The 25,170-nt window shown below is 38.8% G+C and overlaps 1 protein-coding gene across 1 annotated transcript in view; it reads left to right on the top strand.

Annotated features, from left to right (window-relative positions):
- Positions 1-25,170, top strand: part of LOC150087884 (uncharacterized) — a 295,573-nt gene that overhangs the window by 236,157 nt on the left and 34,246 nt on the right. The window contains exon 29 of the mRNA XM_090369951.1: positions 20,345-20,416. Coding sequence (XP_090226077.1) covers positions 20,345-20,416 — 72 coding nt within the window. The remainder of the gene's footprint in view (positions 1-20,344; positions 20,417-25,170) is intronic.

The following is a 25,170-nucleotide window of genomic DNA, read 5'->3' as shown; positions in this document are numbered from 1 at the left end:
CATTGCGTTGCACACGCTTCTTGATTAGACTGGGGTTCGAGCCTGTGGCCACCAAATACGGAGGATGCGGAAAGGTCAGGGAATGACCACCGCATATCCCCAGAGCAATATGGCCGTATTGCTAATGCTCCTAAAAACCAAACAACAACAACAGCATCATATAGCATCAGCCAAAAAAATAAAATAAAATAAATCCTTATTTCACCCATCCCCTCGCTCCAAATGTTTGTCAAGTTCTACTTTGAATCTGTTTAAGCTATCAACTTCTACAACAACAGATGGAAGTTTATTCCAGCAATTAAGCTTCCGCACATCTATTCTACAACCATCTTACCTCAATTTGAATTTATGCCTTCTCAGGTGAATATTCTGAGCAAGAGGAAGAATCCCATCAGCATTGAGCATGCTCAAACCATTCAACGCTTTATACACCTCAATCAGATCACCTCGCAGGTGTCTAGTCTCCAGACACTGTAATTTGCAAAACTTAAACCTTTCTTCGTAAGAGCAACCCTTTGTTCTGTTCATTAATCTTGTTGCCGTTCTCTGTACTCGTTCCAACAACTCTACATCCTTCTTAAAATGAGGCATCCAGACCTTTATACAGTACAGTTGGTCGTCGACTTACGACCGACTTCTGTTCTGACTGACAGGTCGTAAGTCAATCTGGTCGTATGTCAGCCATATATTTATTAACAGTATTTTTTAACCTTTCTAATCTTTTTATTATCTTTATAATTTATTTTTATAATCTTTTAAATTTTTATCATCTTTTATTTTTCATTTTAAATACAGTAATGCTTTTATCTTTTACTTCATTTCTACGCCTAGGCTATCTCTCTCTAGGAGGTTAAATTCAAACGCTCTGTACATTTTAATTGGTTTATTACTCATACTGTTTATAAAAAATACAAAACTATGATCTATAATTACATATACAGTATTGTCATAATTTGAAAAATAATACTGTACATAATGTACTGTAAACACAAAAATACAATCTAAAATTAATGTAAAAATTAATACAAATGAAATTTACAAAATCAAATTTTTTGTGGTCGTAAGTACGGTCGGTCGTAAGTCGCATAGGTCGTAAGTCGACGACCAAGTGTACTTAAGGTGTGGTCTGACCATTGCCTTATACAAGGGGATAATCACCTCCTTATCCCTGCTAGAAAAATTCCTGTATATCGACAAGACACCATGAGCTACTCTTGCAAACCGTCTGCACTGCTCAGAAAACTTCATGTCTGCCTGCACAATTACCTCCAGGTCCTTTTCATTATCTACCACTGTCAGTGTGGCACCACAGAGTTGATATTTTACTCTGGGATTACTGCTTCCCATATGTAGTACTTTACATTTGTCAATGTTAAACTTCATTTGCCACCTTTCAGCCCATCTGCTCAACTTTTTTAGATCCTGTTGCAGCAGTGTACTGTCATTAGTGTCATTAACAACCCTGCCATCCTTCGTATCATCTGCGAACTTGGACATTAAGCCTGATACAGCATCATCAATATCATTTATAAATACAGAAAACAACAATGGACCCTGAGGGACTCCACTAATAACATTAGTCCACGAAGAGCAGTGTCCATTGATTATCACTCTTTGTCTTCTCCCACTCGACCATCCCTTTATCCATAGCAGCAATTTGCCTCCAATGCCACACTGCTCCAATTTGTACAGCAGTCTTCCATTTGCAACAGTATCAAAGGCTTTTCTAAGATCCAAATATATGATATCAAAGTTATATTTTGCATCCAGTTCCTTTGTGACTACATCATCTAAGATCCAAGTATATGATATTAGAATTATTCATTGCATCCAGTTCCTTTGTGATCCCATTATAGTATCCAATCAGATTGGTCAGACAAGACTTTCCCTTAACAAAGACACGAGTAATTACAGACCAGTTAGTTTAACTTCTGTTCCGGGTAAAATAATGGAGTCAGTGGTTAAAGATGCATTTCATGATCATCTAGACAAGACTGCAGCAATAATTCAGACACAGCATGGGTTTGCTAACGTCTCGTCTGACAAATTTGATAGGATATTATGATGTGGTTTTAGGAAAGCTTTTGACACTGTTGTGCATGGAAAACTATTGTAGAAATTGGAGCAGAATGGTATTAAGGTAAGTTGCTACAATGGATTAAAGGATGGTTGAGTGGGAGAAGACAGAGGTGGTAATTAATGGGTACTGCTCTTCGTGGACTAATGTTATCATTGGAGTCCCACAGGGTTTGGTGTTGGGTCCTCTGTTGTCATTGTATATTTATCAATGATATTGATGAAGGTATATCAGGCTTAGTGTCGAAGTTTGCAGATGATACAAAGGTTGGCAGGGTTGTTAATCATAGTAATGGCAGTGTGCTACTGCAACTGGATCTAGATAATTTGAGCAAGCCGACCGGGCTAGCCAAGTGGGTAAAGTACCTGCCCGGCAACCCAAAGGTCGCGGGTTCGATTCCCGCCTCGGGCTTGGATCAAAGTACTGCAAAAACCTTGGGAGGTGCAATATGGCCACAGAAGCCGATGCGCCAACAACTACCAAATCAAAAAAAAAAAAAAAAATCAAATAATTTGAGCAGATGGGCTAAGAAGTGGCAACTGAAGTTTAACCTTGACAAATGCAAAGTACTGCATATGGGTAGAAGTAACCACAGAGAAACATACCAACTGTGTGGTACTACACTTAAGGTGGTAGAAAATGAAAAAGACCTTGGAGTAATTGTGCAGTCAGATATGAAGTTTTCTGAGCAATGCAGACAGGCTGCCAGGACAGGTCATGGGGTTTTGTCAATGATATATAGGAATTTTGCTAGCAGGGAAAAGGAGATGATGGTCCCTCTGTATAAGGCAGTCGTCAGGCCACGCCTTGAGTACTGCGTACAGGTCTGCAGGCCTCATTTTAGGAAGGATGTAGATTTGCTTGAGCGTGTACAGAGAAGGGCAACAAGATTGGTGGGGGGAATGAAGGGATCCTCTTACCAAGAGAGGCTTAAGTTCTGCAAATTGCGGTGGCTGGAAACTAGGCACCTGCGCCGTGATCTGATTGAGGTGTATAATGCCTTGAATGGGTTGAGCACGCTGGATTCTGATGGGATCCTTCCACTTGTTCAGATTATGAACCTAAGGGGGCATAAATTCAAATTAAGAAAAGACAGATGTAGAATAGATGTGCGGAAATTTGCCTTTAGCCAGTGGGTGGTTAATTGCTGGAACAAACTTCCATCTGTCGTTGTGGAAGTTGATAGGTTAAATAAATTTAAGGAGGAACTGGACAAGCATTTGGAGGGAGTGGTGTGATTTTTTTTTTTTTTTTTTTTTTTTTTGGCTGGTGCTGCATAAGCTCATACACTTGCTTTCTTGCATCACATGCCACTACTACTACAAACCCATGCTGTGTCCGAGCTATAAGTGAAGTTTTGTCTAGATGATCCTGCTATGCTTCTTTAACCAGTGCCTCCATTAATTTCCCTGGAACAGAAATTAAACTAACAGGTCTGTAATTACCTGTGTCTCTCTTTGATCCTCCTTTGTGGATTGGGGTCACATTTGTACCTCTCCTGAGTCCAGGGAAGCTCTCATAATTATGGCTAATGATTTGCTTACTTCCTTTGCCGCCTCCTTTAATATAACTGGATAGATTCCATCCACCCCAGGTGCCTTTCTAATGTTTATCTTCAACAATTTCTCCTCCACACTCTCAGTTATTACAAGATTATCTAGCTTACTACCAGGGTTGAATACATCATTGGCATTCCCCTCCCTGAATAACTGCTCAAGTGTGAATGTAGATGCAAAATATTCGTTTAGTTTGTTAGCTACCTGAGCAGGGTCATCAACAGTTGAACCATTGATATCAAGTGGACCAATCTGATTCATCCCCTTCCTTCTAGAGTTTACATAAGTAATGAACTCTTTGCTGTTTTTCTTTGCATGCTTTGCCAAAGATTTCTCGTGATTTGCCTTAGCTTGCCTAACCTCCTTTGTAACTTGGTTACTAACCAGCTTATATCTATCATAGGCTTCTGTGTCACGTGTTAATTTATATGTATCCCATGCATTTTTCTTCTCTGTGACATGTCTAATTAGTTCATCTGACATCCATTTTGGCCTAAATTTTGAACAATATTTCTTTGTTGGTATGAAAAAATCTAGTAGTGTCCAAGATTAGTTCTTTGAATGCTTCCCATTTTGAATTTACTATTGGTAACATCATCAGTTGTTCCCACCGTATAGAATTTAAATACTATCTCAGACCACCGTAGTCACCTGTACAAAAGCAAAATCTCTTCCTTTTACCCTTGATGGTAATTACCTCTTTGAGTAAATCCCACTTCAGCACACTGTGATCACTGCCACCTAGTGGTTCCGTTATCTGCAGATTCTTGATGCATGAAGAATCACTACTGATAATCATATCAAGAGTATTACTCCCTCTAGTTGTCTCTCGAACATGCTGCTGTAGAAAACAATCATCTGATAAATCCACAAAAGCCTTTCTAGTGTGTGAATGACCAATGAAAGATTTTTTATTTTCACATAAAATAAAACATCTTTCATGTATACAGGGTACACATGCATTTTTTTGTTCTTGTTTTTTTTAATGTCCTTCGATATTTTCTACCATTTGGCTTTCAAAAGTTCTGATCAGTGCAGCTCTCTTTTGGACATTCTCTCCTCATATGCGCCCAGTGATCCATTTCATCCCAGAAGCTCTCAATAGGATTTTGGTTAGGGCTTTGGGTTGACAAGTCCAACCTTTTAATGTTCGTTTTCTCAAACTAGTGTCACAACTTAAGCAGTAGGGCATGGAGTATTGACCTGCTAATGCAGGTATGGAACTTACCAGATAAGCTGCCATAACGTAGGTAACCCATTATCATTCAGAACATCTAGTTATACCTCATCATTCATGTTTTTGTCAAAAACAACCAATGGTCACAGGCAAAACCATAATAATAGTCCCTGAATGTCAACTGACTTTGCCAAACTTCACTGTTGGGATGGTACTGTCCAGCAGATATCTTTCTCTGGCCATCAACCCCTCCCAGACACAGCCGCCATCAGACTGGTAGACTATGTATGGTGACTTATCACTTCAAAGCACAGTTTTCCATTATTCTACAGTCCAAGAACACAGGCCTTGCACCAAGCTTGATGGCAACTGGCATTAGTTGGATCCCTTGATGTGGGCACCTGTACGTGGTGCGGAAATCTCCCAGTGATGTCGCTGGGTCTCCAGATTAGCATCACTGAGATCCAGTGCCCACAGCTTAAACCCCAGGCTAAGACTATAGGAATCTGGCATGTTTGCCTTGTGCTGTGACACGTAGAAACTCAAAAAGGGGATTCTAGTTGTTGGGGCCCAGCTTCAACACACCACTTTGACCCTTGCTTCAACAAGACGGGTGCTCCTGGGACAGCTTGCCCAGAATCAATCAGCTAGTAGGTTTGCCTGCAAGGGTCAACTATGCCAATGTCATGCCCCTACCTTCATGGTGTGAGAGACAGGATTCAGGCTGGTGGCTGTGCGAGTATGGTGTCTGGATAATCCTGATGTCCCACTCTTGAGCTAATTTATTGCTTGCTAGGTAGTGGACATCCCATTTGGGATGTTCACTACCTAGCAAGTGACAGCTGATCAAGTACAAAATACTTGATCAGCTGTCACTCCCATATCCATACCACTTACTGCTTCACTTCTAACTAAACCACATAATACAGAGAAGACTAAAAATCTTGACTCATGCAACAATTGGAAAAGTGGAGATAAGAGGTGCAGGAAACAAATGATGATGTATCTTGGATTGGAACTTTTTCCAGTGTCCATGCCTCCCCAAAATAAATCCAAGGCTAAGAAAGCAAAGTCCTCAGCCCCTTGGAATACTTCAGATGGACCCAGCAAATCTAAGTATTGTCCACATTCGCAGTGAAATTGCCATGGTTTCCGTTGAAACAACGAAGATATCAAGGCCCTCCTCTGTAAGTACAAGCCAACATGCTTCTGCTTACAGGAGACATATTTAAAGGCAAATGAACACCCTTACATGCATGGCTGTACTATCATTTGGAGGGGCCTCCTCCATAGCCAGGTGGGCAGGAGCAGCAGTGCATAGCACACGCTTCTTGATTAGACCGGGGTTCGAGCCCGTGACCACCAAATACAGAGGATGCGGAAAGGTCAGGGATTGACCACCGCATATCCCCGGAGCAATATGGCTTTGGTTGCTAATGCTCCTAAAAACCAAATAACAACATTTGGAAGGACAGAGCTGGGTTGGACCTATCATAGAGGAGTTGCCATGCTTGTGGGTAACCATACTCCTTTTCAACCGACAATACTGCCATTACAGTGGAGGCCGTAGCTGTTCATCTCACAGTAGGGTTCCTTCTAGCTATCTGTTGAATCTGTTTTCCACCTGGGAACAACATCCTCCAGGCAAACCTTGATGATCTCATTAAGCAGTTGCTGCCCCCATTTCTATTACTAGATTTCAGTGAGCTGTGGGGTAATGCTAACATCAGTGGAAGGGGTCAGATTGTAGAGTGCACACCTGACAATGATCTGGCCCTTCTAAATGCGGGTTCTAATACCTTTTTCCATATGCCTACCTATATATTTATTGCCATTGATCTTTCTATCTGCTCTGCTTCCCACTTGCCTTTGTGTACTTGGACAGTTGAAGAAAACCCTTATGGTAGTGATCAGTTTCTCGTGATATCCACCCTTTACAATTGGAGACCATGTTACCTGTCTAGGATATAACAATGAAAGATACATCATGCTGACTGGAATTCCTTCAAGCATCTGGCAACGTTGAATGGAATGCCACTGCAATCAGCCAGGAGTCATTAATAATGCAGTTAAGTACATCACAGAAAGTGTTGTCCAAGCAGCAGTAATTGCAATCCAGAAGACATTGACTTGGTTTCCACCATTTCTGAAATGTGGAACACAGATTGCACAACAGCAAGAAAGGTACAAAGCAAGGTGTGAAGAATATTTTGTCAAGATCTTATCACAAAAAAACTAGTAGCCTTCAAACATGCATGCACCAAAGCACAGTACGTTAGATGTCAGAGTCAGAATGAATCTTGGATCCACTTCGCATCTTTCATCAGCTAGGTGGCAACACCAAAAGTCATCTGGGACTAAGTCCTGAAAATGAAGGGCAAATATACATCATACCCTTCATCAAGCCTAGAGCATAATGGACGTGCAGTTGCTTACCCGACTGCGATTGCAAGCACTCTTAAGGATATATTTACTAAGTGCCTGCCATAACAGCTTATACCCAAGAGTTTCTGGCCCTCAAGCAAAAATCTGAAAAACAGCAATTGAAGGTGTCTTCAAATGGCTGTGAAACCTACACTCAGCCATTTAGACAATGGGAACTGAAAGCAGCACTCCCTCATTCCCAGATGAGTGTCATCTGGCCAGATGATATCCATTATGGATGATTAAACATCTTTAATAGAATCTATGGATTGTCTGCTCAGTCCCTACAACAGAATCAGTCTCAAAGAGCATTTCCGGATACTTGGCACAGGGCAATCTTACTTGCCTTTCCTAAACCAGGAAAGGATCCAAAAATACCAAATAAACATCATCTCATTGCTCTGACCAGCTGCTTGTGCAAGATCCTGGAACGAATGGCCAACACTCGACATGTGGTATTTAGAAGCTAACAACCTCCTTTCCGGGACACAGTGTGGCTTCCAAAGAAAGTGGTTAACACTCGACCATTTAATCCGAATGGAAACATCTATTCGTCATGCTTTCCTGAAACATTAGCACCAGGTGTTGGCTTTATTTGATGTGGAAAAGGCATATGACATGGCTTGGAGATTTGGAATTTTAAAGGATATATACAACTTTGTTGTTATTTGACACATTGCCAATTTTTTTTTTTTTTCATTAAAAATTTTCTCTGAAACCAGTCATTCCAAATTCATGTAGGACACTCTCTCTCTCTCTCAGTTTTTTCGCCAAGTGGAGGGAGTTCCTCATGGATCAGTCTTAAGTGTAATGCTTTTTGCTATCAAATTTAATTTTATTATTGAACAGCTTCCTCCAACTATAAACAGCACCCTCTTCATTGATGATTTTAGCATCTTTTCAGGCATGCAACATTAAAGTTATTGAAAGACAATTGCAGCATGCCCATTGATCATATCAAATCTTGGGCAATAGCTAATGGGTTCAGGTTTTCGTCCCAGTGACCATTTGCATCCATTTTTGTCAGAAGCAGAATTTTCACCCTGAACCGGAACTAAAGCTTGGGCAAAACATGATCCCAGTAGCATCTGAAACAAAATTCCTGGGGCTTATATTCGATAAAAAGTTGACATTTTTAAACCACGTGCAACTTCTCCATTAATACTGAGTGAAAATCCACCACTACAAATTCTGTCTACTAACAACTCTATGCCCGCTGACCGAGCCAGACGCTCTTACTTTTTCCTGTCTTCACTGATGGCTTGAACTCAGGATCATCTGTTGGGTCTGCTACCATCTTCCCAGATAACACTGTATCCGAGAAGATTCCCAATAAATGCAGCATATACTGAGGAGAGTTGTAGACTATAGTTCTATGCTATGTTGTATTGTATAGTACATGCTATATTGCTATATTAACCTTGGATCACATTAAAACCCACAGTTACCAAAAGCATATGGTGTATACTGACTTCAAGTATGCTACTATCTTTATCAGGATGAAATATAATCCTCATCTTTTTCCGACTCTGATCCAGCTGATGATTACATTCTCTTTCTGAATGTTCATTTGACATCTGGTCCTGGTTCTGGTGGATCCCAAACAATGTTAGGATCAAGGGTTACGAACTGGCTGACACAGCAGCGAAGTCACCAGAACCGTAATCTGTTAGTCCCCTATACAGACTGCAGGCAAGTAATTTGTGATAAATTACTCTCCCAGTGGCAGCATTCTTAGCATGGGCAGATTACAAACAATCTGTATCAGATAAAACCTGTAATCAAACACTGGCAATCTAGTCTGTGCAGTCACTGCAGAAAGAAAATTGTTCTTGCTTGTCTCTACATATGTAGGACACAGTTGTCTTAATCATTCCTGCTGAGGGCAAATGACCTACCTGTCTGTCTGTCTGTCTGTCTGTCTGTCTGTCTGTCTGTCTGTGTGTGTGTGTGTGTGTGTGTGTGTGTGTGTGTGTGTGTGTGTGTGTGTGTGTGTGTGTGTGTGTGTGTGTGTGTGTGTGTGTGTGTGTGTGTGTGTGTGTGTGATTGAGTGAGTGAGTGAGTGAGTGAGAGTGATACCTTTTTAACCGTATGGCTTATTTTATCTGAGTGTCCATGTTATAGACACTAATGTGTTATATTTTGCTGCTGCTTTTAGTAATCTGACTGAGCTTTATACACTGTCAGGTTTTATTCGACAATGACCTTGTGTCAGCCATATTTAGTTTTCTGAAATCATTAAACCTTTTTACTCTTATTTAAAATTTACCTTTTTAGCATATTTTTATTGTTATACTTTCTGACAGTGACCTAATTGGTTTTCCTCACTGAAATATTAACTGTTTTCTTTATATGACATGATTTTGGTGCAATATAGCCTTAGTTGCTAATGCACCAAAAAAACCCAAGCCAAACAATCAGCATTAGTTGTAGTGATTAGTGGCTTATGGATGGTTGCATGACTGTGGCAACCCATATTGTGCAGCACCTGTGCACTGTACTGGTGGTGACATGTCCCAGTTGTCTCATTGACAGCTTGTGTGCTGTGACAATGTTGGCCTATATTCTGAGCAGACAATTCTTTGTACGGCTCTCCCATCATGATCCATGTCAACTTCAGAGGTTTTCTGGTCATTTCAAGATGGTTTCAGCAACAGTCCACTTTCGTTTGCAAATAACATCACCTATCGTTGACTTAGGGATCTTCAGTACCATTGAAATGTCACATACAGATTGATTTCTTACGTGGCACCATATTATCATTCAGCACTGGAAGTCTACATAACTCTGTTGATTGCTGCATCTTGCATTCACAACTATATTATTATCTCCTTGAAGGCTTATAATATACTTATAATTGTATCCAATGCATGGCACTTGGGTAGGACTTGAACAACTGTCAACAGAGGGATGTCTATATATTAATTGTAGGGCAGTGTATATCTTTATCTAAATCTGAAGAAATTAAACAGTACTAATACAATTTTGAAAGAACATTTTAAATGCCAGTATTAAATTATTGAAAATGAAATCATTTCTTTCTATTATGAGAGGCTGTTTAATTTTTAAATTGGCAGGACTATCTTGTCCTTTTGTGTATATTTGCGATTGGGAGGAAAACGAAAAAGACTGGGGGGTAATTGTGCAGTCAGATATGCAGTTCTCTGAGTAGTGTAGACAGGCAGTCAGGACAGCTCATGGAGTTTTGTCAATGATATACAGGAACTTTGCTAGTAGGAATAAGGTGATGATTATACCTTTGTACAAGGCCATGGTTAGGCCACATCTTGAGTACTGTATACAGGTTTGGAGGCCTCATTTTAGGAAGGATGTAGATCGCGAACAGGCGTAGAGAAGGGCAACCAGATTGGTGAATGGAACAAAAGGGTACTCTTACCTATAAAAGCTTCAGTTCTGCAAATTATAACGTCTAAAGCTAGGCACCTGTGAGGATATCTGATTGAAGTGTTTAAGGCCTTAAATGGATCAGTAAGCTCAATACTGATGGCATTCTTCCTCTTGCTGAGACTACACACACGAGGGACATAAATTCCAGTTGAGGAAGGATTGTTGCAGGATAGATTTGTGGAAGTTTGCCTTCAACCAGTGACGGTTATTAATTTTTGGAACAAATGTCCATCTGTTGTCTAAGTGCGTAGTTTGAATAAATTCAAATAAGAACTGGACAAATTCTTGAAGGGGATGGATGGGTGAAGTGGTTATGTTTTTTATATATATATATATACACAGCCACTCCCCAATTACCGTAAGGGTTGCATTCTGTGTAAATCGGAATTTCCCTAATTAAGCATTTAGGGAAATTCTGCACTCGCAACTATGCATGCTGAATTTGTTAGAAGCAAAAAAAGAAATGTTAGACAAACATATAAATAGAATTATTCAATTTTTCTATCTCATGCGCAGCAAAAATGACAAAAGTGTACAAAATCGAAAAAATTTCAAAATTATAAAATTTCAAAAAGAGAGAGGAGACAGACATAATGTCAGCATGTTTTTCCTTTCCAGCATTGTTGTCAAAATTAACTCTCCAGCTGATAAGCATGATTCTTATAATGGAACATATGATAATAATGAAAGATTAGTGCAGTTTCCATTATAAAAATGACATTTTAGAGAGATTAGCTATATAGCGAAAATTTCAACTTCCGAGGTCTTGGAATGAATTCCAAAAAAAAACAATGTGTTACTGGGTTCACATTACTATATTTTCACAATACCTCCATTTATTACTATGGGATGAAAATACTTTTCCACAATTTTCTTACGTTTGCACTGGCCGGCAAAAACTTTTGTAAAGTCGAATTTCTGTAAGTCAAGTATTACGTAAGTTGGGGAGTGGCTGTGTGTGTGTATATATATACAGGGTGTCTCAAAAATATTGGTACAAACGTTTAGGGGAGGTAAGTAACATCTAAAGGAATGTGAATCGCATAGGAACCCATAACCGGAAACGTCACGGGAAAGTAGTAGCAGAGGCACAAGAAGCAGAAACGACACAAGACAGTAATTAGTGGCAAACATTTATTTGACATGATATTAACAATGAAGTACGAGATGGATGCATTTCATGGCGTTTTTTTTTTTTTTTTTATGTAAACCCCAAACACGAGAGGTATTAGAACCTATAGTACTTAGTACCGTGCTTGGGTTGGAGGTTGAGAAGAAGATATTTGCTGACATTGGACTTGAACTTTCAGGAAATACGTATGAAGGAAGGTTGTTCCAGAAAATGGCAGTTGAATGAATAAACGAGGAAGATGAAAAGTTGGTTCTCTGAGTTTGGAGTTGGACAGTAAACGGATGTTGGCTGGGGCGGCACGTGTTCGGACTGTTTTGAAAGAGAGAGCTGGAATTATAGAAGCCAGTTCAGAAGAACAGTGCCCATGGAAGTATCTGTAGAAGAGGCATGCAGCAGAAATAGTATGTCTATGAGACAGCGAGTGGAGAGACTTTGTTAAAAATGAATCATTAATTAACCTAACTTCCCTCTTCTGAATGGAATCAAGAAGCCTGAGAGCGGTTTTGGGGGCACCACCCCAGATGTGGGAACAATATTCCATGGCAGGGCGGATTTGCGATTTATACAGAGTGAGCAGCTGTTTGGAAGAAAAGTAATGCTGAGAGCAAAAAAGAAAACCAAGTTTTTTAGATGCAGAGGAAGCAATATTTGTAATGTGCTTGTGCCAAGAGAGATTAGAAGTTAGTAGAGTAATTTGGTAATCCCCAAAAGAGATATATCATTTTACCTTGAAATCGGAGTGTCACTAAAGATAAGCATAGGAGTAGAAGAATCCTTTTTGCAAGATATAAGACAAGAATGAGTTTTAGAAGGGTTGAAATCAACTAAGTTGTCTTTGCTCCACTGGAGAATTACCTGAACATCGGCATTTAAGGAATTGGTAGTAGATTTTCGAGAAGGTGAAGCCAATTGAGCAGGACAAGGTTTCTCAAAATGGAAAGTGGAATGCAATGTGCTATCATTTGCAAAACTATGAATGGGATTTCCAGTCAATGGAAGAAGGTCATTAATATACAAGAGGAAAAGAGTGGGGGAAGGAACTAAACCTTGGGGGACACCGACATTAGTGGAGAAGTTAGAAGACAGAGAGCCATCTACCATCACCCTCAGTAAGCGATCAGAGAGAAAACTGGATAACCAATTACTAAAAACAGTTGGCAAACTATAAGATGGAAGCTTGTTTAGAAGACCTTTATGCCAAACACAATCGAAAGCCTTTGAGATGTCAAGAGCAACTGCTTGTGTTTCACCAAACCTTTCCATTGAATTAGTCCATAAATGGGTAACATAAGCCAGAATATTACCAGTGGATCGACACTGACGGAATCCATACTGGCGATCGTTGATCAGACGGAAGGTTTCTAGGTAATTTAAGAGATGGCGGTTAATTGATTTCTCCATTACTTTAAAAAGAGTAGAAGTAATTGCAATGGGACGATAATTGGATGGGAGGGATTTGTCACCCTTTTTAGGAACTGGCTGGATATGAGCAAATTTCCAAGCAGAAGGAAAAACACCTTTGGAATAAGAAAGTGAAAAAAGGCAGCAAAAAATAGGAGTAAGTTCAGGAGCACAGGTTTTGAGAACAAGTGGAGAAATACCATCGGGACCTGGAGCTTTCTTAGCATCAAGATTCGTCAAAATCCTTCTGACATCCTTTTGATGGAAGATCACAGGGGCCATTGAATGGAGCGTGTTGGGAATGGTGGGAGGTGTTTTATCAAGATCATTAATACATGAGTTGGAAGAAAAATTGGATGCTAGCAGGTCAGCTTTATCTTTGGCTGAAGTGACAACAGAACCATCTGGTTTGGACAGAGTTGGTAGCAGAGATGGGCAAAAGTTGTGGCCAATAGCTTTGGCAAGAGACCAGAATGCTCGGCTACCATTAGGGCAAGAAGCAAGTTTTCTACTCTTAGCCTGTTCAAACTCTAGTTTTGACTGATTAATATCTGCTTTACAATTGCTGCGAGCTTTGGTGTACGCAGAAAATGAAACTAGAACGAGAAACAAGCCAATTACAATATGCAACATTCTTCTCTTGAACAGCCTTAGCATATTTATTGGAAAACCAAGGTTTAGATAAAGAACGAGATTTTAAAGTGGAGTGTGGGATAAAGGATTCCATTCCTGCAAGAATAATTTCACTGACACGATCTGAGCAAACATTGACATCAGAAGTTTTGAAACAGTAATCTGACCAAGGAAAAGGAAGAAAAGAAGTCTCGCAGGTTATCCCATTTTGCATTCTTGTAATGCCAAACAACACGAGGTTGGGAATAGCCATGAGATAAAGTTTCCATTGGAGAAGAGACAATCACCAAGTCGTGATCTGAAGTGCCTAAAGGACCTCTCACTTCGAGCGTGTACTTAGAAGGGTTGTTTGTGAGAAAAATATCAAGCGTATTGGTTGTATGATTAGGATTGTCCGGTATTCTTGTAGTTAAATGAACAATCTGTGCAAGGTCATTAGTAATTGCAAAAGCCTCAGCATCTCGACCAGCTGGGTCGGTGTGACTAGAAAACGGGAGCCTACTGCAGTTGTGAACATTAAAATCACCAAGGAAAATTACCTCACTGTTAGGAAAGTTGTACTGGAGAAAGTCAAGTTGCAAGGAGAGGAAGTCAAAGAGCTCCAAGTGATTAGTGGAATTGGGAAAATTGTAGAGACAACCGATGAATTTTACACAACGAAGTAGAGAGATTTTAAGCCAGAGAAGATAGAAAAGAGAGATTCCAAATTACCAAGTCTCTGACAGTGAATATTGGAACGGACATATGCACAAGTACCACCTTTGAGGTGAAAGGAATCATACAGCGAATAATTTGGGCATCTGAGATGAGCAGTAGTTGAATCAAGCGATAACTGAGATTCTGTCAGAAAAAGTACATGGGGTTTGGCAGACTGCAAGTGGAAATGGACATCGTCGAGACCAAGTATATTTGTCAAATGAATTAGGAAGTGCTTTAGAATTAGGAGGTTTAGATATTTTTGCAGATAAGCTTGCTCTATTAGTTTGACAATTCATGGTGTATTCAATAGTAAGAAAAAGTGGGTGGCACATATATTCAATAGTAAGAAAAAGATGTATGAAGTAATGAAATTTTTGGATATGGTGTACAGATGGTAAGAATACCCAGATCCTTGACATAACGTGGCCTCGATAATGATCCCCGCACACACACTACTTGGACTCCCTCCAGTCACTATCTGGCAGAGTAGAGGTAGCAAGATTATACACTAGCTGATCCGGAAGCCTCCTAGAGAGTTACCAAGAGGTTCGGCCCACTGTACTGGCTAGCTTCCAGCCTGCAAACACCGTTTTAGAGCTGTACCCTCGAAATGTAAGGAATATTGGATCTTGCCACGATGTTCATCATAACCTCAAAAGTCATCAATCATACTGCATGATGGAAGAGATAGGGAAGGTTTGACCTGAACTTAGCTCTAGAGACTAAACATGGGTTCCACCACTTCAGGCCTCCATTAAGCAAAGTGGTGGTATTGCACCGGTTGATGAGAGTCATCTACCACCTAGTACTGCCTGGTAACATAGAGGGGCGGCATTCCTCCATGTGGTCTGGGTGCCACACCTCAACCCCTGTTTACGTTGGTTCACACCCGGGTGGTCACCCACCATGTACTTTTGCATGGAGGTTATACCCAGGATTACTAACAGTCCTACCATTGGGAAGGTGCAAGCAGACGATTTGGCTGTCACAGACCGTCCAGACTTCACCGAAATTGTGTCCACTTGACTTGAGTGTCACCCGAATATCAGTTCCATCAGCGTTTTAGACTCCCAGGTAGCAAGTACAGCTTGTCTGGCATATCTTAGAGAATGTCTGTGGCAACCTCAAGGACCCTGCAATGTTACAACAGATGCTCGAAGGTTCCACCATGAGACACGATGCGTGCGTGACACTGAGGCAGCATGGATTGGCGGACACGGTCAAACACACCTGGAGTTTCTTTGACAATAGCAGCAGCGCAGACGAGTCTCGCCACGAGATCCATTTCCGTCTCCACAGGCGATTCATACATGATAGATTTGAGGGCCCTCCACACAAAGAAATCAAGGCTCGATAAATCAGGTGAGAGTGGGGACCAGGCAACAAGTCCATCATGACCAATCCATCGACGCCCAAAACGCCTGTTCAACTGGTCACGAACACACCTTCCATAATGGGAAAACCAAATGTTGCATCTCACATTTGCTGGAACATCATCAAGTAACCCTGGTAGAACTTGTTCAAGAAAGATCCGATATTTAGCGGAGCTCATGCGGGATGATAACAGGTATGGGCCGACTAAGCAGTCACCGACCATACCTGCCCACACATTTATTGCGAAGTGATGTTGTGCCGCATGGGGGGCGCACACCGTGTGGGTTGTCGTGAGCCTACACATGAGCATTGTGCTGATTGAATAAGTTTTCCCGAGTGAAATAAGCCTCATCCGTGAACAAAACATAGGCTGGAAAATTCAAGTCTTGAACACTTTCTTGGAGAAACTACTGTGCAAAAGCCACACGTGCAGGATGATCTTAGGTGGGCAGTAACTGAACCCTTTGGAGATGAAGGGGGTGTAAGGAATCATCGTGCCAGACGATTCCACTGCAACGAGACATTCCTAAGGCAGAGGCAACGACACGTGTGCTGGTAGTAGGATTATTCTGGACAGCATTCAGCACACTTTCTTCCGTGATGGGAGTTCCCGTCGAACGTGGTCTGCCCGCACTACTCCTGTTACTTCTAAATGACTCATAATCGCACAAATTTTGATGCACACACACACGCAAACAAACGGTGGTCCGGTACATGTCTGTCTGGGAAGCGTTCTCCATAAATTCGTTGAGCGGCTCGTCCATTGCCCTCTGCTAATCCATACACTAGGTGCATGTCTGCCAGCTCACAGTTCGTATATCGATGCATGCTCTTTGTGCAGCGACTACCGCGCCATCTACCGACTTACGGTGACGTTTCCGGTTATGGGCTCCTATGTGATTCACATTCCTTTAGATGTTACCTATGTCCCCTAAACGTTTGTACCAATATTTTTGAGACACCCTGTATATATATATATATATAATCTTTTTTTTTTTTTTTTTTTTTTTTTTTGGCAAATGCTCTATATATGTCAAATAATGCAAGAAAGCTTGCTTTCTTGCATTATTTGCCACAACTAATACTAATTTCGCTACTTTCAATATCGATGCTTAACTTTGGTGATCAAAGGAGAACTGGTACATTCTTAGCCTAGCGTGATAGTTGGCTGTTTAGCAAAAGTTATTAGTTTGTAATTAGTCTTTTGTTTAAAATATGAGATACTTATGATAGACTGTTCCAGTTGTAATAGCAGGTGATCTCTAGTGGCATTTCTCAGTCAAAACAGTTATAACGAGATTGTTTGATATGAGCTGCTCTATGGTATATAAGTCAGAGCTTCAGAGTTATAGCTAATACTACATGACTTTTTGTGGCCAGTAGGATTTAAACTGATCAGATAATACAGTGGTCTTAATGCACACTGCTACCTAATGAGGGACAGTGGCGCAATATAGTCTAAGCATAAAACCCAACAGGAACAACAGTGAGCATTAAAACCATTGCCTCATCAAAGCAGTTTAAATCCTGCTGGCTGCAGATATACATTAAAGGACAAGACGGTTCTGCACAACTTATAATTTCTCCTAGGCCACATAGCATCTGCTCTATTATAACCTTAAAGCCCTGTGTAATTTTCATATAAACTTTAATAATTCTCAAAGGCACCTTACATTTCAGCTCCTTCGTATGACTTCTGGGATAAAACTGAACTAAAACTTTCAGACTCATGGTGAGATGAGAGATGATAGCATCAAACTCACATGAACTGTACATTTCTCCCAGTTCCACATTTACTTTAATTTCTTTTTAGCTGGACAGTAGCTGCCATGTAACTTATGTCTTTTGAAAAAAATATTTTCATTTCATTTCATTAGAGTGATGTACTGAAATATAAACACTTTTTTAGAATTGTTATCAATTTCTTGTAAAGTTTATATCAGAATAAAACAGCAATTTATGAACTAAAGAAAATGCTTCAGTTGATCACCTCTCTGTTATTTGTGCATGATGATATAGTGGTTCAAAGATAAATATGCATATGTCAGTGCCCAGTGTTATTTGCTTTGAATGCTCTCTGATGATATGTAAAATGTTATCACTTTGTGGAAAATCCAGGATTGCCAGAGAATTGAAAACTTTCAGAGAAATAGAGGGAATTTTGGTATTTTTGGTCAAATAATCTATAAAATAAGTTTCATGCACATGGGAGAATTTCACATATAACAAATCAGAGCGAAGAATTCTTATTCACTGCTTTATTTATTGCTTGCACCCATTCACTATATAGGAATAATTTCACCTACCTGCATTTACACTTTGTGGCTAAATTGAGGTGGTGCTCCTTCCTTTCTGAAAATAAAACAAACTTAATACTGCCAGGATCATGTTAACAAAATATGGTTCCACCACATCTTGCAACAAATGAAGGTTATTATTTGTCATTCCTCCTTTTCCTTCCCAGGACTACCAATCAGATTTTCATAAGTGAAATACCACATTTATTTTTTGATTTGGTATCACTGTTGAACATCAACAGTGATACAAGTATTGTCATGTCCAATACTTAAAATGACAGGGTTCAGTCATTTTACAGATATCAAGTAGCACCTCTTTTAGACCCTCAGAACAGCTTCAGGCTGTCAGGACATGACCTCCACAAGGTGCCAGAAGTATTCAATGGGTATGCAGACTCGATTGCATCCCATATTGTTTGGATTGCCTCAAATGGCTCATTCCACTTCTTTCAGAGTTGCTCAGTCAGGCTGAGACCTGGTGAGCAGTCAGACTAATAAAATAAGGTAAAGTCATCCTTACTCCTGGAACCATTCCTGGATGACTGATCCATGCCATCCTATAAGAAAGCAATCATTACCAAATTGATAAACTGTGAACATGAAGGAATGTACCTGGTCAGCAACAATGTTCAAGTAGGCTGCAGCATTCAGATGTTGATCCATCAGTATCAGAAGGGCTTAATATGTGTCATGGAGATACTCCCCATACCATCACACTTCTACTACCACCAGCCTGCAGTGTTGCTACCTGACAGTTGACTGGCACAATGATTGATTCATGCTCGTGTTACCATACCCTGGGTACTACTATCAGCATGGAAAAAATTGTAACCAGGTAACCATTTTTCATTCCTCAGAAGTCTAGTTCAGATACTCTTGTATCTACTGAGACCATAGCTGCTTGCTTTTAGTTAACAAGAGTGGAATTCTTATCTGCCACTATACATGCCCTCCCTTCCGTGACAGTGTTCAGTGCACTGGGCATTACCAAATACCATTTTGCACACTATTGTTGTACTGCACTATCATTTGACTGATTGTGCCAATCTGTTAGCCCAGTAGTTCCTGAACTGTGCTCTGCAGATTCCAATGGATCCACGAACAGTTCCCCGGGGATCCATGGATAATTTCTGTAATGTCTACTTTGAATTTTACTTATTTTTTAAACAAAATCTAAATATCTTTACAGATTGGATGTTGCACCCAACATGAGGCTTCAGTTGTCTGCAGTCACTCCCAACTTTAATGGACTTTGTGAGGCAAAAAACGACATCATTCTTCACACTAGTAGCCTATGAAGTATGATTGATTGTATACTCAAATAGGGACAGTTTATTATTTAGTTATTTTTTGTGTCAGTCTGAAAAAAAAGGTAGATTGTAAACATATAATAAATCAGTTCGGAGATATAAATTTTTAATTTTGGATACCTATCGTCTGTACACCTCATATTTAAGTGAGCTAGGATGTGAGGATCTGTGGTTATTTTTCGAAGCCAAAAGGGGTCTGCGAGCAAAAAAGTTTGGGAAACACTGTGTTAGTCCATACAATACTTTTTTAATTAGATGGACTATCAGCCTTACACATTAACAAGCCATCTCCAGCCATACGACTGCCATCAGATGAATGTTCCTAGTTATTGGACTTAGTGTAGTCTAAACATTTTTCTGCATGGACATCCCAGTCCATGGTATCTGCACCGTCATATTGTGCTCAAAAAAGTCACTTAGGTTGTTCTGTTGACCCTTTCACTGCATACCGTCCTTCATTATCTGATTACATGTTTTGTATAGTCTGTTATGGGCATGTGACATTGTCTCTGACAGAGTGTGATGGTCATTTCCTTGGATGATGTTTGGGCCGGAGGGGCATACCTAATAAAGTTGACACTAAGTGCAATTTATTTAATAAGGAACTATGGGCAATATCTCTGAATATTATTCATGTTAACTGAATTTTTTATTTCTGTAAATAAAGAATGTTATATTCAAGAAATTTTTCATATTTTTGATATTCAAGAAATTTTTCATTTTCATGTTTGTATTGAGTGGCTTTCAGAATGTTATTAATATTATTGTCATGGTGACATATTTATATAAAATAAAATTAAACTGTATAATTATCTGCTTCACCTAAGTTTAATCTCTGATTTTTTTTTCTCCATAGTGTATTCGGGCAAAAACCTGTGTTTGGCCAAAGTGGAACGTCAGTATTTGGACAACAGCAGAATCAGAATAGGCAAGTGGATTGGCTTCCTTGAATTATAAGAACTTATATGCAACTTTTATTTTGACTTTTTGTATATTCAAGAAGTGAATGTATGTAACATTTCTTTACCGCTTCAGTAAGTGGCAAATAAATGTTATGTATGTGGCATGTAAGTGAAGTTAATGTGTTGCAACCTTTAAAGATCCAAAAAAACAGTAATGTGCAGTTATTGTTACCTAAATAATTCCTGAAATTGCAAGAATTTAACAGCCTCAATCATTTCCAATCAAAATTCTAACAATTCACTTTTTTTTTTTTTTTTTTTTTTGTGTGTATCTTCTTTCCCTTTCTGTCCTTTAATTTCTGTTTTAGAAATAGAAGCCATTGACATGATTGATTAGCTCCTTGTACACCATGGGAATAGTGAATGGCAGTGATACTTTATTTTTTAACCAACCTCTGAGATGCGAAGCACAATTAGTACAGTTATATAAGGAATGCACTTCTCAACCTGATCACCTAATTTAAGAAAATAAAGCTGCTCTGTGTTATGTTTTTCATTTGTCACTGTCTGGGACATTCTCTCCAGTGACATTGACCGCACTGGCTTTTTAGAAATGACTGTATTTATCCATGAGTCAACTAAAAGTAAATTAATGCATTTTAATTTAATCAAATAACACTCACCCAGTATGCGAATCTGTTATTCGTAAAAAAATTTTAGTTTTTAATGAATAAAGGATTCACTTATTGTATAATGTTGTTCAATTAAAAATAACATTAGTCACTTTAGGTTGGCTTGTGGAGGGGCCACAGCTTCTCCATATAGTTATGACAAGAACATAATGTAGGGTAGCAGTATTTTCTATAATTAGTTCAATTATCTTCATTGACTGATATACCTAATTTGTTGTTGTTATTAGTTGTTATTTGATTTTTAGGAGCATTAGCAACTAAGGCCATATTGCTCCGGGGATATGTGGTGGTCATTCCCTGACCTTTCCACATCCTCCGTATTTGGTGGTCAGGGGCTCGAACCCCGGTCTAATCAAGAAGCATGTGCTGTGCTGCTCCTGCCCACCCGGCTACGGAGGCTTCCCTTACCTAATTTGTAGTCAAGATAAAGTTCATATGCTTTTTCTTATAGTGTGTCAGAGACTGTGTGAGCACAAATAACACAGAAGGTAGTATATGATGGGCACCTCCATAGCCAGGTGGGAAGGAGCAACAATGCATAGCACACGCTTCTTGATTAGACCGGGGTTTCAGCCCGTCACCACCAAATACGGAGGATGTGGAAAGGTCAGGGAATGACCACCGCATATTCCCGGAGCAATATGGCCTTAGTTGCTAATGCTCCTAAAAACCAAACAACAAACAAACAAACAGTATATGATGAATTAATGCATTGGTGTCACTTAAAAGTATCTTAAACTTCCAATTGACCAAAAACTGTAAAATGAGCACAGGTTCACTAATATGTAATAATATTAACTCACACATTTAACTGCATATGTTTGACCTATCTGTGAGGTTTGTTTTATATATCCCTATACTGAGTGAGGGCAGAATATTCTAGAAGGTGACCACTGTAACAAGATCTAGATGACTCCTGACTCTAGAACTTTTCACACAGTAGTTCAACTAATATGAACAGATAGACCGAAATCTAACTACATGGAAAGTAAAATATGAAGTGCTTTGCAAGCTGGCATTCAGGAAAATAATCATAGGAGCTTGGCTTTTCATACCAGTTAAGAAATACTGTTCAAGTATTCTTTAATTGGTATGAAAGAAATACTTTAAGAAAGTATTTAAGAAAGTAAATTAAGAAATACTGTTCAATGAACTAATAATAAACTAGTATATAAACTAGTCTGCACTCAAGTCACAAAGAAGGTTGGACAAGCTAAGGAAGATTATGAGAAATCTTTGCCAAATGATGCAAAGGAAAGCAGCAAAGACTTCTTTACTTATGTGAACAGTAGAAGGAAAGGGATGAATCACAATTGGTCTACATGACATTGATGGTTTAACTGTTGATGATCCTGCTCAGGTGGCTGACAAACTCAATAGTTATTTTTCATCTATATTCACAGTGAGGAATTCTTTAGGTAAGCACATGTTAGAAGTTTATCAGACTGTAATAGGAAACTACATGATTTGTAATAAATGAGAGGAAAGTGGAAGAGAAATTGAAGTTAAACGTAAAAAAAGTCACCTGAGGTTGGGGTGGATGGGATCCATCAACAGCAAAGCAAGTAAGCAAACCCTTATCCATAGATCAACTTTTCAATTCAGGGGAGGTCCCTGTGGACTGGAGAAATGTGAATGTATCCCCAATACACCAAGGGTTAATCAAAGGGTGATGACATAAGTAATTACAGACTGTTAGCTTAACTACTGTTCCAGGTAAAATAATGGAGTCACTGGTTAAAAAAGTCATACAGGATCATATAGACAGCGGCAGTTCTACTTCAGTCACAGCATGGATTTGTTAAGGGGAGATCTTGTCTGATCAATTTGATTGGATACTGTGATGAAGTAACAAAGGAAATGGGTGCAAAAAATAATTTTGATATCATATACTTGGATTTCACAAAAGCTTTTGATACTGTTGTACATAAAAAACTTGGAGTATTGGAGTATTGTGGCAATAAGGACAGGTTACTGCTATGGATAAAGGGATGGTTGGGTGGGATAAGACAGTAGTTATCAATGAACATTGCTCTTCATGGTGTAATGTTATTAGTGGAGTCCCGCAGGGTTCAATGTTGAGCCCATTGTTGTTTTATGTATTTATTAATGACATCAATAAAGGTATATCAAGCTTAATGTCTAAGTTTGCATATGGTACAAAGGTTGGCATGGTGGTTAATGACAGAATGCTGCTGCAACAAGATCTAGAAAAATTTAACATTGACAAATGCAAGGGACTGCATATGGGTAGCAGTAATCTCAGAGTAACTTATCAACTGTCTGGAACTACACTCAGGGTAGTGAAAAATGAAAGGTACCTGGGGTAATTGTACGGTCAGATATGGAGTTTTGAGCACTGCAGACATGTCAGGACAGCTCATTAGGTTTTGTCAATGATATACAGGAGTTTTGCTAGCAGGGATAAGGAGAGGATTAACCCATTGTATAAGGCAGCAGTTTACAACATTTTTTAATACTTGTGCCACTAAAACCAAAATAAAAAAATTTCAGTACCACTCATTAAAATATATATTTGTATTAAAAGGAAAAGTCAAGAATATTCGCATAAGGCTATGTTATAAATTATACATATTTTTATTTCATTTTTAATACAAAAATTTAACAAACTAGATAACAAATATTAAACAAAACAATACAAAATAAACTATAAAATACTTAATTAACATGGTGATTTAATTGTAATCATTAACAATTAAATGCAACAAATCAGGAGAACTTGAACAAATATTTAACAAAAATAATTGACTTAATGTGACACTTGAGCTTGTTTGACAGTATTCAGTTTCTTTATATCTGGTTCTGTTTTACTTAAGTAAAATTTACTTCTGAAATTAATTTCAGACGTAAATTTGGCTCCACAGTGAGTCTTGTTCTACATTTGTTTTTTTAAATACAGCATAAAAGAAAATCGTGTTTCACATAAGTATATGTCGATCAAAATGGCATTAAAATTTTTATTGCTTTTCTGAAATTTCTGTAAAATCTTTCTTATGTTTAATCCACAAGTTGATTAAAGTGTGTTTTTGAAATCATCCAATAAAATTTCTGTCACAAGAAATTTCTAAAAGCTGGTCTTTTTTCTTCAAAAGAAAGATATTCTGGTACATAATCTGAAGAAAATGGATTCTTGATCCAGTTTTCTTTTTTATAATCTTCTGGGAAATACAATTTGAAATTATGTGTTAACTGAAAACAGTGACTTTTTATATTTGATACTAATTCACTGCTAAATTATTTTCTCCAAGAAAATTTTCTAAAAGTTGGTAAGAAACTTAAGATCTTTTTATCCAAGTCTTTGATGATTAACTCAAGTTTTTTTATTGTTGTATTTACTTTGTCACTAACAGTGAAAAGAGTCACATTTGGTCCTTGTGAATTTAAATTCAGATCATTAAGTCTTCCAAAAATATCAGCTAAATATGCTAATCTAGCCAACCATAATTCATCAAAGAAATAGTCTTTTAATTCACATTTTGAATCGCAAAGGAAAACTTGCACTTCCGATTGAAGTTCAAAAAGACGATTTAAAACTTTACCTCTGGACAACCATCTAACTTCACTATGCAGTAGTAGTTTTTCATGGTCGCTCCCCATCTCTTGGCATAAAATTTTGAACGTTCGCAAATTTAATGCATGTATGTAATAAAATTAACACTCTTAACCGACTGATCTAAAACAGTTTTCGGTTCTTCAGATATTGCTTTTGCAACCAAGGCTTCACGGTGAACACTGCAGTGAGTGAACTTAGCTTTAGGGGCTACGTTTTTTTATTGTAGCTACAACACCGCTATGCTTTCCTGTTAAACCCCAAGCTCCATCAGTACACACACCAATGCAGTTCTTCCAATGACTATTCTATTCCGTCATCAAATTGTCCAATTTTTTATTCTTCATACTGACAGCAACACGGCAGTGTTGCTGTCATTATGAAGAGTTTTCCAGGAAGGAATAAAAAACAACATGAAATAAGACTTGATTGTTATTTTAAGCTTTCTGAGAAATATATAGCTATCCACTCGGGGGTTGAACAAAAAAAATATTTGAAAACGAACACGATTTGTGAA

This window comes from Mastigoproctus giganteus, chromosome 3 (assembly GCF_048544385.1).
Source record: "Mastigoproctus giganteus isolate SK-2022 chromosome 3, ASM4854438v1, whole genome shotgun sequence".
NCBI classification, from domain to species: domain Eukaryota; kingdom Metazoa; phylum Arthropoda; class Arachnida; order Uropygi; family Thelyphonidae; genus Mastigoproctus; species Mastigoproctus giganteus.
The sequence above is the reverse complement of the archived record's forward strand: the minus strand, read 5'-3'. Positions and strand labels throughout refer to the sequence as shown.